The following is a 13,928-nucleotide window of genomic DNA, read 5'->3' as shown; positions in this document are numbered from 1 at the left end:
AAGGGACGCAGAGCTCATGCTCTTACCTGGCTGAGTAGGGCTGAGTGTGATGCAGGAGTGGGAACAGTGTCACCAAGACCCTGTCACTGGCTTCTCAGAGCTCCCTGCATAGGTGGGCTCCCCACCTGTGACCAGAGTGGCCCTCATGGTCCACCAGACCAAAGCAGCAGAGAAGGTTGTATTGGTAACCAGCCAAAGTCTCAGGGAATGAGAGTTCAGGTTTGGGTTATGTGCCCTCCTGTAAGACAGAGAACTGAGCAAAGAGGAGGAAAAGTGGCTTCTCGAGGGAAGGAATATTGGGTGGACACATGCATATCCATAATAAACACCAGCTAGCCTTCATGGAGGGCCAAGGGGGAAGCAGGGAGTGCAGTTCCTCTGATGTGCCAGTGTTTGCAAGGCACTGGGGGCATCTAACACAGTCAACTGGGAGAGGACGATAGGACAGTAGGATATTTTCCTACCAAAGGAAAATGTCAATACGGCTTGATAATTTCTGGATGAGTGCATAAACAGAGCAGATTGAGTCCAGGGACAAGGGAATACCTATTAGGAAACAAGTGGGTTCCAGATCTTGGAGGCCTGGAAAGCAAGTGAAAGAGCTGTGAATGGAGGCACACTCCACACCAGGCACAGAGCAATCTGTACACGTCTGTCCTCATGATGGTACCTGCCACTTCATAGATGAGGAAACGAATGCTTAGAACAATGAAATAAGCTGCCCAAGAACCCATGGGGATAAAGAGAGGATTCAATGGTCTATAAACACCTTGCATTTACCCATGTTGCTAAGGCAAGGTCAGCAAAGTTCATAGTCAAATTCATTTTTCCCCACAAATAATCCACATTAAAAAATGAAAATTTCTTCATTGGTAGCAATCTGATATCACATGGCTATAATTAAGGTGCCACAATACATACACTGAAGAACTGACTTAATGGACCCCAACAAAGAAGATGTGGGCATTAACAATTGGATTTTTTCCAATCTGCTTTTAAGTACCATGAATATGGTGTGCAAATAATGCCATTTAAAATATCAGGTGGGGAAACACAGGAAGGAATTCAGATCCAAATAGAAAGGCCCTGAACCACCAAACAGGAAACCTAATCTGACCTGAGCATATTATGTAAGGAAACCCTGGAATTGCTGAGATGCTCCTGGGACTACTTAGTTACAAGAGAGACCCAGCGCTGACCTTTTTTTTTTTTTTTTTTTTTTTTTTTTGAGGAGACAATCAACAGAAGGCTGTATTTGATGGAAAGAATTTATTTCCTGTTAACAAGACTTCTAACCTTGAATAAGAGAAAGAAAGAAGGAAAGGCAAAGAAGAGATGAATCTAGTTCTTTAGGAGTTTGGAATTTAAAGAGAGGGAAAAAAAAAGGTATTGTTTAGAAAAGCTGTATGATCTTCCGAGCTATTAAATCCTTGCTCCAAAGAGTAAGGAAAGACTGAAGAAATAACAAAAATAAATTGATAGAAACTCCTTTTCTTTTTAGAAATACAACATACAGAAGATATTAAAGAATGCCCACTAATTCAAAGTTTACTTTGCAGGCAGGTGCTCAGTAAAAGTTTCAATGGTTAAGCATAAAAATTCTCAGCATACAACTCAGAGGAAAAGGGTGGGAGAATAATGAACAGGATTATTGGTTAAGAAAAAGTTGTGAACTAGCAACATGGTTTATGGGTGTTGAGTGGTGGGAAAGGGCAGTTTTCTGGGAAAAATTATTTAATTCCACAGTAAGGATGCAAAATTTTTCCCAAGCAGATAGAAGGGAGCTAAGAGGAACCAAAGACTGGTGCTTCAAACCCCACAATGATTCCACAGGCAGGTGTAATCCCCATGGAGCAGAAGAGGAAACAGGCCGAGATGCTCACTGCTTGCCCAAGGTCATTGAACTGGTCAGAATGTCACCAGATTCAATGGGTCCACCTCTTAGTGGGAATAAAATTGGAACAGAACACCAAACATGGCTGTCACACAGAGGAAAACTTATTTGCAGCAAATAAGGAGTCCCTGGGGAATCGCCCAGAGGCCAGGCCAGCTGGGTGCAGTTTGTTTGGGCAGGGAATGCGAGCGCAGGAGGGGCAGAGGCACCCTGGCCTGCACCTGCAGGAAGATCCTGGGCAGGCGTCTAGCAGCACTTTCCATGTTATGCAAATGAGGCTTTAGTTCTTCCGAGTGGAGATTCTAATATTGAAACGAAGTAAAGCTAACCTCTTGGTCACTGACCCATGCTCCTTAGGGTAGCTTGAGGAACATGACTTCTGAAAAGCAACTTTGAGGAGTTGTTCTTCGTTAGAACAACTTTGTCCTGGGGCTGAACGGTTCAGTCTGCACCCTGCTTTCGCAGGCCCCTGGCTGGGGGACAGCCGCTTTCTGACTTCTCAGCGTGCAGTCCAGGGTCCTTTCCTTCTCCTGGGGCTGCCCTCAACCCTCTCAGGTCCAGCAGGGAGATTCCTGGAGAGGAAAGGGGAGAAAGAGGGGGGGGGAGGGAGAGAGGGAGAGAGGGAGAGAGGGAGAGAGGGAGAGAGGGAGAGAGAGAGAGAGAGAGAGAGAGAGAGAGAGAGAGAGAGAGAGAGAGAGGGGGGGGGAGGGAGAGAGAGAGAGAGAGAGAGAGGGGGGGGGGAGGGAGAGGGAGAGAGAGAGAGAGGGAGAGAGTGTGTGAGTGAGTGAGTGTTGGGGGCGCGGTGGGAGGGACACTGAGAGTCTGGGCACTGGCGGGTCAGGGAGGGTGCCACACCTGCCTCGCGTACCCGCAGCAGCGATAAGCTTGGTCCTTCGGGGTGTCCGTTGATCCACGCAACCCCGGGAAACTAGTCGTTTAGACACCAGAAAAGAGCAGTACTGATTTAAAATTCACACCACGCCGGCGGATTTGGGCGCAGAAGCGAGAACGCCAACTTCACCTTAGCCTCCACGCAGCAAAAACTGCAACAGCACAGCCTCCACGCCCGACTTCGGGAAACCTCGCCACCGGCGTGAGCGCCGGAAGTACTTCAACGTCACTTCCGCCGCGTTCGGGCGCCAACATGGACGTCGCGCAGGCCCGCGAGCAGCTGCGGCGGCGTTACCTGTTACCGCGGGACGCCGAGACCCGGCTGGACTGCGAAGGCGACGCGGCTGGGGGTGAGCTCCGCGCCCCACCTCACTCGTGCTCGCGGAGTTACAGTCGTGTACGCTCCGCGGCATCCGGTGGTCCCCGCGCCTCCTCCCCTCACAGCGCGGCAGGATGCCCTAGAACCCTTTCCGGAAATACCGTTAAAATTAAAACTACCCTCAGGTTCCGTCTTAGTCTTAGGAATTCACCAGGGAATCGTCCTGGTCCGGTCCACAGGGCCGCGTGTGCTAGCGGTTCCCCTCGTGGCTGCTCGTCGCAGGCGGCGGAGGGAACGTCCTCGGTGGCCCGTGGCCATAGCATCGGTACCCGGTGGATGACATGCCAGGGGAAGCGCCGGTGTGCCACCAGTTGGTACAAAACGGGCCACCTGTGGCGCCTGTGAGGACGCGGAGGAGTGCAGTAGGAGGAGTGCGTGGTGGTGGTGTGGCCAGGCCGGGGGTGAGGGTGGGAGGCCGGGGTGGTGTGGACCTGGTCATCCTCGGTATTGTAGAGCTGCCCGCTCGTTAGCTTTTGGAAGCGAGCGCAGACCCCCATCGTGCCCAGGCATGACTTAAGAGTTTTGAGGATCTGTATTCATAACCAGTCCCCCTGCCCAGGACTGCCCGCAGCCTCACCCACAGCGGCCTCACGGGAACTTGATGTTATGAGAGCTTGGTGTTAGAGTCACCCTTGGGCTTGGTTCCAAGATGGGAGAAGTCGCTTGTCTTTCACCTGTTGGGACAGTGATGTGCTGGGTCTAGAGCTCTGGTGTAATCTTTTTCATGGTTGAGATGCCTCAAAAGGTGGTGGTGGTTTAAAATGCAACACTTTTCGTTATAAACAGTTGTCTTGAAAAATCAGAAGTCCATTTGGTACGTGACATTTACAGTTGGCATTTTTCCTAATTAATGGGGCTGATACTTTTCTAGAGGAAATGGGAACACAGTGTTAAAATTCCTGTGCTTCTGGGTGGCATTGTTATATCTGAGAGAGTGTTAATGAGAGTGTTAATTTGATTTTAAAATTCATTTATACAAAATAACTGGCTATTTTGAACACATAATGACCTATTAATTATTTTTGCAAACACAAATATATCTTGATTTTACAGAAGGATTCAGTGCTGTAATTGGACTGATTATGGTTATTAGAAGGCTCTAGGAAATGATTTATTTGGTTTACAATAGTCACCTTTTTCCTCATAAAAATATAGTACTTATGGGGTGGAGCTGTGACTCAGTGGTAGATGGCTCGCCTAGCATGTGTGGAGCGCTGGGTTCGATCCTCAGCACCACATAAAAATAAATAAATAAATAAATAAAGATATTGTGTCCAACTGCAACTCAAAAAAAAAAAAACTATAGTAGCTTAAATTGGAATCTCCCTTATTTGCAGGATCTTCTGCAACTGTTGAGAAAAAGGAGAAACCTCTTCCAAGACTTAATATTCATTCTGGATTCTGGATTTTGGCATCCATTGTTGTGACCTATTATGTTGATTTCTTTAAAACCCTTAAAGAAAACTTTCACACTAGTAGGTAAGAAAACTTTTTAACACTTCACAAGTTAAACATCTGTCTTAGTCAGCTTTTTATCCCTGTGACTTAAAGAAGGAAAAAAGGTTTTTTTGGCTCATGGTTTCAAAGGTTCAGTCCATGGTTGACTGACTCCTTAGCTCTGGGCTGAGGTGAGGCAGAACATCATGGTGGAAGGTTGTGGCAGAGGAAAGCTGTCAGCTCAGGGCAGCCAGGAAGTAGAGACTGAGTTCAGCTCACCATAGACAAAATATAAACCCCAGTGACTCTCCAGCTACTCTCTACCTTCCTACAGTTACTGCCCAGTTAAGCCACATTGTGAGTTAATCTACTGATTAGGTTCCAGCTCTCATAATCTATGATCATTTCACCTCTGAAAATTCTTGCATTGTGTCATTGGGGGATACCTCATATCTAAACCATAACAATTTTCTAAATTTTCCTGTTTCATTTTGGCAGTTGAATTCATATATTTAATAAGCTCCTAGTCTCTGTGGAGCATCATGTTGGAAGTGCTAATGATACAAAGAAGAATAAGAGATATTGGTCAAAGGGTACAAATTTTCTGTTATAAAGTGAACAGGTTAAGTCAGGGGATTTAGCACAGCATAGTGACTGTGGTTAATCATAGTGTGTTTTATAATTGAAATTTGCTGAGAGAGTAGATCTTAAGTATATCTAGCACCTGCATATACACCCTGGTAACTGTGAGGTGATGGTGTGTCAACTAACTTGATTGTAGTAATCATTTCATACATATAAACACATTAAATTGTGTTGTATACTTTGAATATATATAATTTAAATTTGTCAGCTGGGTCAGCTGCACTTTAAATCCCAGCTACTCGGGAGGTTGAGACATGAGGATTGCAGGTTCAAGACAAGCCTAGGCAACTTAGTGAGATGCTGTCTCAAAGTAAAAAAAAAAGGCTGAGGATGTAGCTCAGTGGTAGAGTGCCTATGAGTTCAATTCCCAGTACCCCTCAGCCCCCCGTCCCCAATTGGTTTTATGTCAGAGAAAAAACTGAAAAGAAAAAACAAAATAAGGGGGCTGGGGTTATGGCTCAGTGGTAGAGAACTCACCTAGCACATGTGAAGCCCTGGGTTCCATCCTCAGCACCACATAAAAATAAATAAATATATTGTGCCAACTAAAAAATAAATATTAAAAAAAAAGAAAAAGAAAAAACAAAATAAGAGGGTAGTTGCTCCTGGGATGCACAGCAGAGTGGATGAAAACTGGAAACGACTTCAGTGTGCCTTCTCAGCTCTGATGTGTTGTAGGATGAGGAAGGTAGTGTGAATTTAAGGCTTTAAACCCATTTGGAGAAGAAAGGAGGTAGAAAGAAGGTTTGACTGTCTTTGTGAGTGCAAAGTGCAGGAGAACTGGAAGGAACCAGCGGAAACCCATCTCAGGGTGTGTCAGGGAGTAGTTAAGTGGAGGGTGTGATGGGGTTAGAGCTATGGCAGAGGTCACCAGTGGGAGAAGTCAGGAGTTTTGTGGCCAGGCCAGGAACTAGATTCCTTATTGTAATCTCAGGAATTGACATGGAGTGGAAGGTTGTGAAATCACGTCCCGGGGTCCTTCTGAACACTGGGGAATGACGTGGAGGCCCCCAGATGACAGGCAGGGGATGGTGCTGCTAAGTATCAGAGCTGGCATTGGAGGGCTGGCTTGCTCAGGAGGTGAAGATCAGTTGTTTGGAAGTACTAAAGAGCTGGAAAGAAGCAGTCATGGTAGGACGCAGTCTCCTTAAGAGGACCAGTGACTGCTGGAGGAGGAGGAAGGGAGAGAGGGAGCAAGTAGTGAGGGGGAGGTAGGCACAGGGGACTCTAAACTCTTAGGAGGTGAGACCTTGCTCCTCTCTCTCCATATTTCCATGAGTAGGAACTTTCCCTAAATACTACCATCTTCCTGCCCTTTCATTCCACCTATTCCTTCCTGTGCAGTGTGTGACTTGCCCATTTGGGTTTGAAATAAAGAGTGGATGAATGTAGTAAAGCACTTTCCTCCTTTTGGGAGTTGTCTGCTCCAGAAGCACAGGCTTTGGTCTTCTTTTCTGGGCTATGGTTTTATGGAGGCAGCAGTGCAGGAAGAGGTTCCTAAGTTTCCACTGTGGCTAAGAATGTCTGTCACTGTTTCATTATCAGGAAAGGCTTTGTCACTGCTTACCAAAGTGTCCTTACTGCAGCTTCATCAGTAGTAAAGATGACATTTTGATCTTCATCAACTTGAGTCCTTCCTCTCAGTTGGTTTACAACTTAGGCTGGGAATATAGGGATGGGTACTTCAAACGCCACCAGTAGCAGCTGCTCCTTCACTCAGCAGACACTTGAGAGAAGCCAGAGGTGCATTTGGGTGTGGGTGCCAGTGATGAACTACACTTCTGGCTCTCCAGCCACCCATTCCAGGCAGCAGTGGACAGATGAACAGGCCTGTGTGCATGTTTTGTAAGTATGCACAGGATACACAGGATGCCTAGGAGGGGCCTAGCTGGCCCGACCTCAGGAGGCAGACTTTTTGAGGATTGAGGAGACATGGGAGAACTTCTTTGTTTGCATTCTTAGATTAGGTGTTCTCAGTTCTCTAAAGAGATGGCAGGGTGATGAGCTGGGATGTGACTTAGTGGTAGAGTGCGTGCCTAGCACGTGTGAGGCCCTGGGTTTAATCCTCAGCACCACATAAAAGTAAATAAATAAAATGACAACTAAAAAACAAATATTAAAAAAAAAAGGAAACGGCAGAGTGAGAAATGACAATACCCATAAAATATTTGGGTGCAACTGCAGCCATTAGTAGAGTACCCTGGACCACAGCTATTATGTGGCAGAGCCAGGACATGGATGTGGCAATCAGGGCTGTGGGGGATGGAGGGAAGTTGAGGTCATCCACCTGTCCTCACCTTCCCATCAGACTTCAGGTTCCCATTGTCTTAGGGGAAAGAGACATAAATGCACACTTGGAGGCTGAGGATTTTGCATAGCTTTGGGTCTTGGTAGGGATTTGGGTGGGGAGTCAAGCAGCCATGGAATGAAAGGCGAACCTGGGGCAGTACAGTGGAGTTCTGCTTTTCCTCAACGGCGGGTTCCTTGACACCTGAGCTGACCTCTTTTCCCCCTGCTCCAGCCTTAGTTCAGATGGAGGCATTAGGATTCTTTGGGTTTGCATAGGGCTGGAAGATTGTATGTTCAAACTTGAGAGAGATGGGATATCAAACCAAACAAATTATCACAATGCTTTGGAAATTGGTTGTTTTTTTTTTTTTTCAACTGTGCTTGTGTTTGTCAAAATCAGCTGTGGAGTTAGAAGAAAACCTGACTAAAACTAAAATCCCAGATATTCTGGACTTTACTCAGACTCAGAATTTTGGAAACTGGGGACAATACCATTTCTTTTAGAATGCAGAGGTAACTGATGTACAACCCAGAATTAGGACCACTGGCTTGCAGTATTAGATTTTGTTTAGGAAGTTTTAAAAATCTCCTCGTTTTTTTAGCCATATCTGGAGAGAGCAGCCACTCGAGGAGTGGCTGTGAAACAGATAAAGGACTCTGAGGAAGCAGGGAGATGACCACCAAGCCTGGAGTTCCCTAGCCCTTCTTGTGTCGTTGCCCCATGTGGAGACTTTTCAAGATATTTTTTCCTGATTGTACCTCTACCCTGTGGAGTTTCAGTACACAGATAAAGTGATAGTTATTTATGTGCTGTATGTGTAGCTCTGCTTCGTTATATAGTCGGGTCAGATTTCTTCACTGTGGTGGTATCACCCTTTGAGATGTACACTCCAGCAGGAGAGACGTCTTCAAGGACCCTGAAGGGGAACGTGGAAATGTTTTTCTCACAGACAAGAAGAGTGGAATGATAATAATCACCACTGGGGGTTAGGTGTGCAAGGAGTCTGTCTTTAACTCTCGGCTGTTTTATGAGTTAAGTGTGGTCTGTATGCCTGCAGCTCACTGAGGATAGTAGTTTTGGCCTGAGTCACACACTCGTCATGCTGGATCTGATTCAAACCCAGACAGGCAGATTTCAGAGTGTACTCAGAACCCCTGCACTGGACTGCCAGTGCAGATTCTGAATCCCAGAAATGGGCCATCATGAAAGGCCTTGATGGAGCCTGGAAGCTTGCCATTGCGGGAGCCTACCCAGTGCCTTTGTACTTGAACCGCTGTAGCTGCTCTCTCTTGTCAACATGGCTTGCCAGTCTTCCACATACACAGGCAAAGCATAGTGGGGGTTTGGATTGAACTGGGAGGTTGAAAAAGGGATTTCTTTCTCTAAATCTGGCCTCCTCTTATGACCAGGGACTGGAAGGAAGGGCTGTCAAGGCTGCCTCACACAGGCTGTCAGGTCTTAGGTGGAATTGACAGGAAGCAAAACTACACTCCCTTGGGAGAGAATAGAAGTTATTCTGAGATAGGTGTCTTACTCTGTTTTGTGTGGCTATAACAAAATACCTGAGGCTGCGTGATGTATACAGAAAGAAGTTTATTTGGCTGACAATTCTGGGTGCTGGAGACTCCAAGTAGCATCGCACCCCATGACTGTGTCACAGCATGTTGGAGAAGTTGAAGGGAAAGTGGGTGTCTGCAAAAGATTGAGTGTAAGAGATGAACCAATAAGAGGTGCCAGGCTTTAGAGCAACATGCTCTGGAGGTAACCTGTCTCGTCCTGAGGGCAAGAACTTACTTTTGCAAGAAAATCATTAATCCCTGGGCAGTCATGACTCAGCCACCTCCTAAGAGAGTGACCAAGATTCTAGCACATGACCCTTTGGGGACACACTCAGATCATGCCTAAACCATTCATTGCAGAAAGCCTTTTTTCCCCTAGTACTGGTGATTGAACCCAGGGTGTTCTACCAGTGAGCTACATCCCCAGCCCTTTTTTTTTTTTTATTTTGAGGAGATGGTCTTGCTAAATTGCCCAGGGTGGCCTCAAATTATGATCTCTCTACCTCATACATATGAATGCATATGTGTGAAGCTTCACTCTTTAACCCTTCCATGAGTCATGTGTCTCATTTCTCACCCTGTCTCCCAGTGGCTTGAGATGTTCAAATGCTGAGATTGTGGAATGGAAGACCTCTCTGCACCCTTCTCTGGTTGATGTTCTAGAAACTGACGTTTAGACTATTAGCGAAGCTGTTAAGACACCTGCTGATTGGCTGAGTGTCAGCAGCCCTTGCCTTGTTTTTTTCCTCCAGCTGGTTTCTCTCTGGTGGGACCTTGTTGCTTGTCAGCTTGTCAATTGCATTTTACTGCATAGTCTACCTGGAGTGGTACCGTGGAATTGAAGAGTATGATGTCAAGTATCCATCGTTGATACCTGTTACAACTGTGAGTTTTATTGCAGCAGGAATTTGGTAAGTTAACTTTGAAATGATGAATATAAGTGAAAAACAGTTTCTTTTGATTGGATAATGATGTGTGTGGTCCAAAACTGAAAAGAAGAACCAGGGTTTAATAGAAAATAGTCCCTCGGTCATTCCTGTGCTTCAGGCTCCCTTGTCTTTAGCATCTCTTTCCTTCTTTATGTACCTAGTTATTTCAAACAGAAATGGTGACGTTATGTACACATTCTCCATTTTGTTTTTTAAATCTTATTCATTGTGATGTACAATACATTAAAAAAGTAGAAAAAACAGACATACAGCTGAACAAACTAATCACACAACAGCACTGCTGTCAGCCACACCCAGATGAAGAAAGAGAACCCAGCCCACATCCTGGCCACTGCTTCCTGCCCCTCCCAGTCACTGCATCTTCCTGCCACAGATGAGCGCTCTCCCCGCCTTCATGGCGATCACTTATTTTTGCACACCTTTGCAGATGCAGGGGATTGAACCCAGGGCTTTGCACATGCTATACAAGCGCTCAGCCACTGAGTCACATCTCTAGCTCTTTTAAGAAATTTTAAAACGGTCTTGATAAGTTGCCGAGACTATAACCTTCCTCCTTTAATCTCAAGTAACTGGGATTACAGGTGTATACTACAATGTCTGGCTTAAATACTCAAGTTTTTAAAATTTATATAAATGAATTCGTATAGTATATACTTTTTTACATTTGACTACATATGTGCAGCATTATATATATATATATATATATATATATATATATATATATATAGTTCATACTTACTGTCACTGATAACAGTAGTTAATTTTTATTGCTGTGCAATGTTCTATTGTATAATCAAATCCTAGTTGATATTCCATGTTGACAGCGTTGGGATTGTTTCCAATTTGTGGTGATTATGAAGGATGCTGTGAACAACGTTCTTGTCTGTTTTTCTTGGGGCACGTGTGCATATATTATATATATGTGTACACACACACACACACACACACACACACAGACACAGGTGAAATTGTTGGGCCATAGGGTATATATTCTTCCAACTTTAGTGAAAAGTGCCAAACTGTTGTCCAAAGTGATGTACAATCACCCTCTGTTCTGTAGGTTCTGAATCTATATCTTCAACCTACTTCAAACTGGAAAACAGTGTTGTCTACTGAATATGTACAGAGTTCTTTTCTTGTCATTATTCCCTAAACAAAAGTATAATAACTATGTATATATCATTTACATCATGTTAGATATTCTGAGATATGATCTAAGGTATATGAGAGGTTGTGTTTGATTGTATGTGAATACTATACGATTTAATACAAAGGACTTGAGTACCTGGAGGTCTTCAACAAATTCTCTACAGATAACTGAGGAACAACTAAACTTTTTCCCCTACTAGCAGGCACCACACAGTTTGGATTTCTTCCATAGTGATACACATAGGTACATTGAATTGTTTTACCTGATTATGTGGTTTCCACAATATGGTCAAAAAGCCTGTCCTTAGTGGTCACTACTGTTGCACTTAGTTATTTTTATTTTCAACTCCACAGAGAATATCCTTCTTTATCAGTTAATAGGTACTCAGTGAAAAGCAGGTTTTTTCCCTCTTGTTTAAAAAAGGAATATTTGACCACTGAAGAAAAATCTAGAAATTACAGGAAACCATAATGAAATATATTCCATAATCCTGCCAGTCAGGGAGAAAACTGCTCTTCATATGTGTTTTAGAGTTCTTCAGTTTTCCTCTCTATATTAATTGAATTCTGATTTTGGAAAAGTCAAACACCTTTGTACATATTCAGTTTAAGTCTTATTTCTATGGCTTGATTTCAGTTGCAGTTTAAGACTCTTTGACTTTGTGGTATGGCAGTTATTAACCCTTAGGTTATGTGGGCATTCCAGGGTGTTATTTTACTTTTTATCTTATGGCTAAGAGCATCCCAAAAAATGTTAAATTACTTTTTAGGCCAGTGGGAGCATGGTTATTTAAAATTCATAATTATCAAAATATTTAATAATAAAACCAGTAACTCTGAAAAACTCATTGATTTGTATATAGTTTTCCTTATTAGCTTTTGCTCTTATAAATTCAGTTACACTTAGAAAATGTTTCATTTTTTCTTTGGTGACAGGAATAGTGTTTTTCTCAATGAAGATTTGATAGCCTCTTATAAATTGTTACTTTTTTCATTCTGCTTTTAAGAGAAAGTACTTTTGTCTTTTTTACTCTAATCGTTTGGTAGTGTGTGAGATCATAAAGCAGGCCACAGCCAGTTTAATTCATGGTCTCTTGCAGACACCAGCCTTAAGGGACGTTAAGTCTCTGAGGGGCTGTGCCAGCTGCCACTGGAGGCCTTTAGATTCTAGGTCTGAGTACTTCTCCAAGGCCTTGTGCTGCTCTGTAAGCGTGTGTAGGGTTTCCCTTTCCAGCCCTGGCCCATTCGTGGATGTGAAGATGTGAAGAGTGTGGAAAGTTGCTGGCTGGATGAGTGCCCTCAGGCTGAGCTCTTTAACTCCCACTTCTTGGGTAACAGATGTTTGTATAGATGATAATTATGGTTTTTAACTCTTTATTTTTTGATCCCTTTCAGCTTCAACATTGCTTTATGGAATGTATGGTCATTTTTCACTCCATTTTTATTATTTACCCAGTTCATGGGGGTTGTAATGTTCATCTCACTCCTTGGATGACTTCAAAGGTAAGCTAGCTGGAATATCTTGTTTTTAATCATGAACTTGTGAACATGTCTCTCAAGACAGTTTTCAGTGGACTCTGCTGTAGTAGACTACTTGAGAGTGACTCCAGTCATGTGTGTGCCGGAGTTTTTCCCCACTGTTCTCTGAGATGAAAGGGACTGAGTCCTCTTTGCTTTTGTAAAATTTAGGTCTAAGTGACGGCTTTTAGAGAAGGCACCTGCTTTTCAAAGACTTCATAAGGATAGTATTTGCATCTTCCAAAATAAATTAGTTCACATGTCACACCATTTTATATTGAAGAAATTTTATAAAGAAGAAATGGAATAATCTCCTTGTTGCAAGTCTGAAAATATTGCTAGTGCCACTTGACTAGTGAGGTAAATAGTGTCTCCCAGATGTGCTGTGTCAAGGGACCAGTGGGTGCCTCATCGAGGGAGGGACCAGTCATAGGCCTTACCTCAAGCAACTCAGGGCTTCTGAGTCATTCTCACACCACAGTGCATCCTTTCCTCTGACCCAACTCCCACCCTCTGCAGCCTGCAGGTCTTCAGTGGCTGTTTGATTTTGAGTTCTCCAGATGCTGGGGAACTTTTGACTTCCTACTGATGTGGTTTGTGATTGGCCATGGAGACCCCGGGCTGTTGCAGGCATATAGATTTGAATTGCGCTTCTAATGTTAAATTCATGAACTTAGTTGTTTTATTGGGACTAAATGCTGGTTTTCTTTCAGATTTAAGGACATGGAAATTTGAAGTGAATAGTTAAATGTCCAGCTTGTTGGAAGCCTTGCCGGCGGATGATGGGAAGGCTGCAGTGTGTCCTCGTTCCTGCCAAACAGGTGGGCTGCTGGGAAAAGCTGTAACTTGGTAGATCTGTTGTTGAAATCAGAATAAATCATCTTTCCACTTGCATATTATCCAATTCTAGTTGTGACTGGATTTTTCACAAATCTGTGTTATTGAAAAATAACTGGGGCTGGAGATGTGGCTCAGCGGTAGCGCGCTCGCCTGGCATGCGTGCGGCCCGGGTTCGATCCTCAGCACCACATACCAACAAAAATGTTGTGTCCGCCGAGAACTAAAAAAAATAAATAAATATTAAAAATTCTCTCTTTCTCTCTCTCCCCTCTCTCACTCTCTCTAAAAAAAAAAAAAAAAAAAAAAAGAAAAATAACTATTTTGCAATGTTAATCTGTTTGACTCTTTGGCAAAAGTAATTTCTTTAATATGTTCC

The 13,928-nt window shown here is 43.9% G+C and overlaps 1 protein-coding gene across 1 annotated transcript; it reads left to right on the top strand.

The window, feature by feature from the left end:
- The first annotated feature begins 3,011 nt into the window (after positions 1-3,011).
- Positions 3,012-13,603, top strand: Tmem128 (transmembrane protein 128). The gene is made up of 5 exons (XM_026403939.2): positions 3,012-3,135; positions 4,502-4,643; positions 9,848-10,006; positions 12,590-12,697; positions 13,426-13,603. Exons 1-4 carry the CDS (start codon positions 3,039-3,041, stop codon positions 12,687-12,689), a joined length of 498 nt encoding a protein of 165 aa, XP_026259724.1. The 5' UTR covers positions 3,012-3,038; the 3' UTR covers positions 12,690-12,697; positions 13,426-13,603.
- Positions 13,604-13,928: the final 325 nt, after the last annotated feature.

The sequence above is a fragment of the Urocitellus parryii genome, chromosome 10 (genome assembly GCF_045843805.1).
Source record: "Urocitellus parryii isolate mUroPar1 chromosome 10, mUroPar1.hap1, whole genome shotgun sequence".
Lineage (NCBI taxonomy): Eukaryota > Metazoa > Chordata > Mammalia > Rodentia > Sciuridae > Urocitellus > Urocitellus parryii.
Note: the sequence above shows the minus strand (reverse complement) of the source record. Positions and strands in the feature narration are given on the sequence as shown.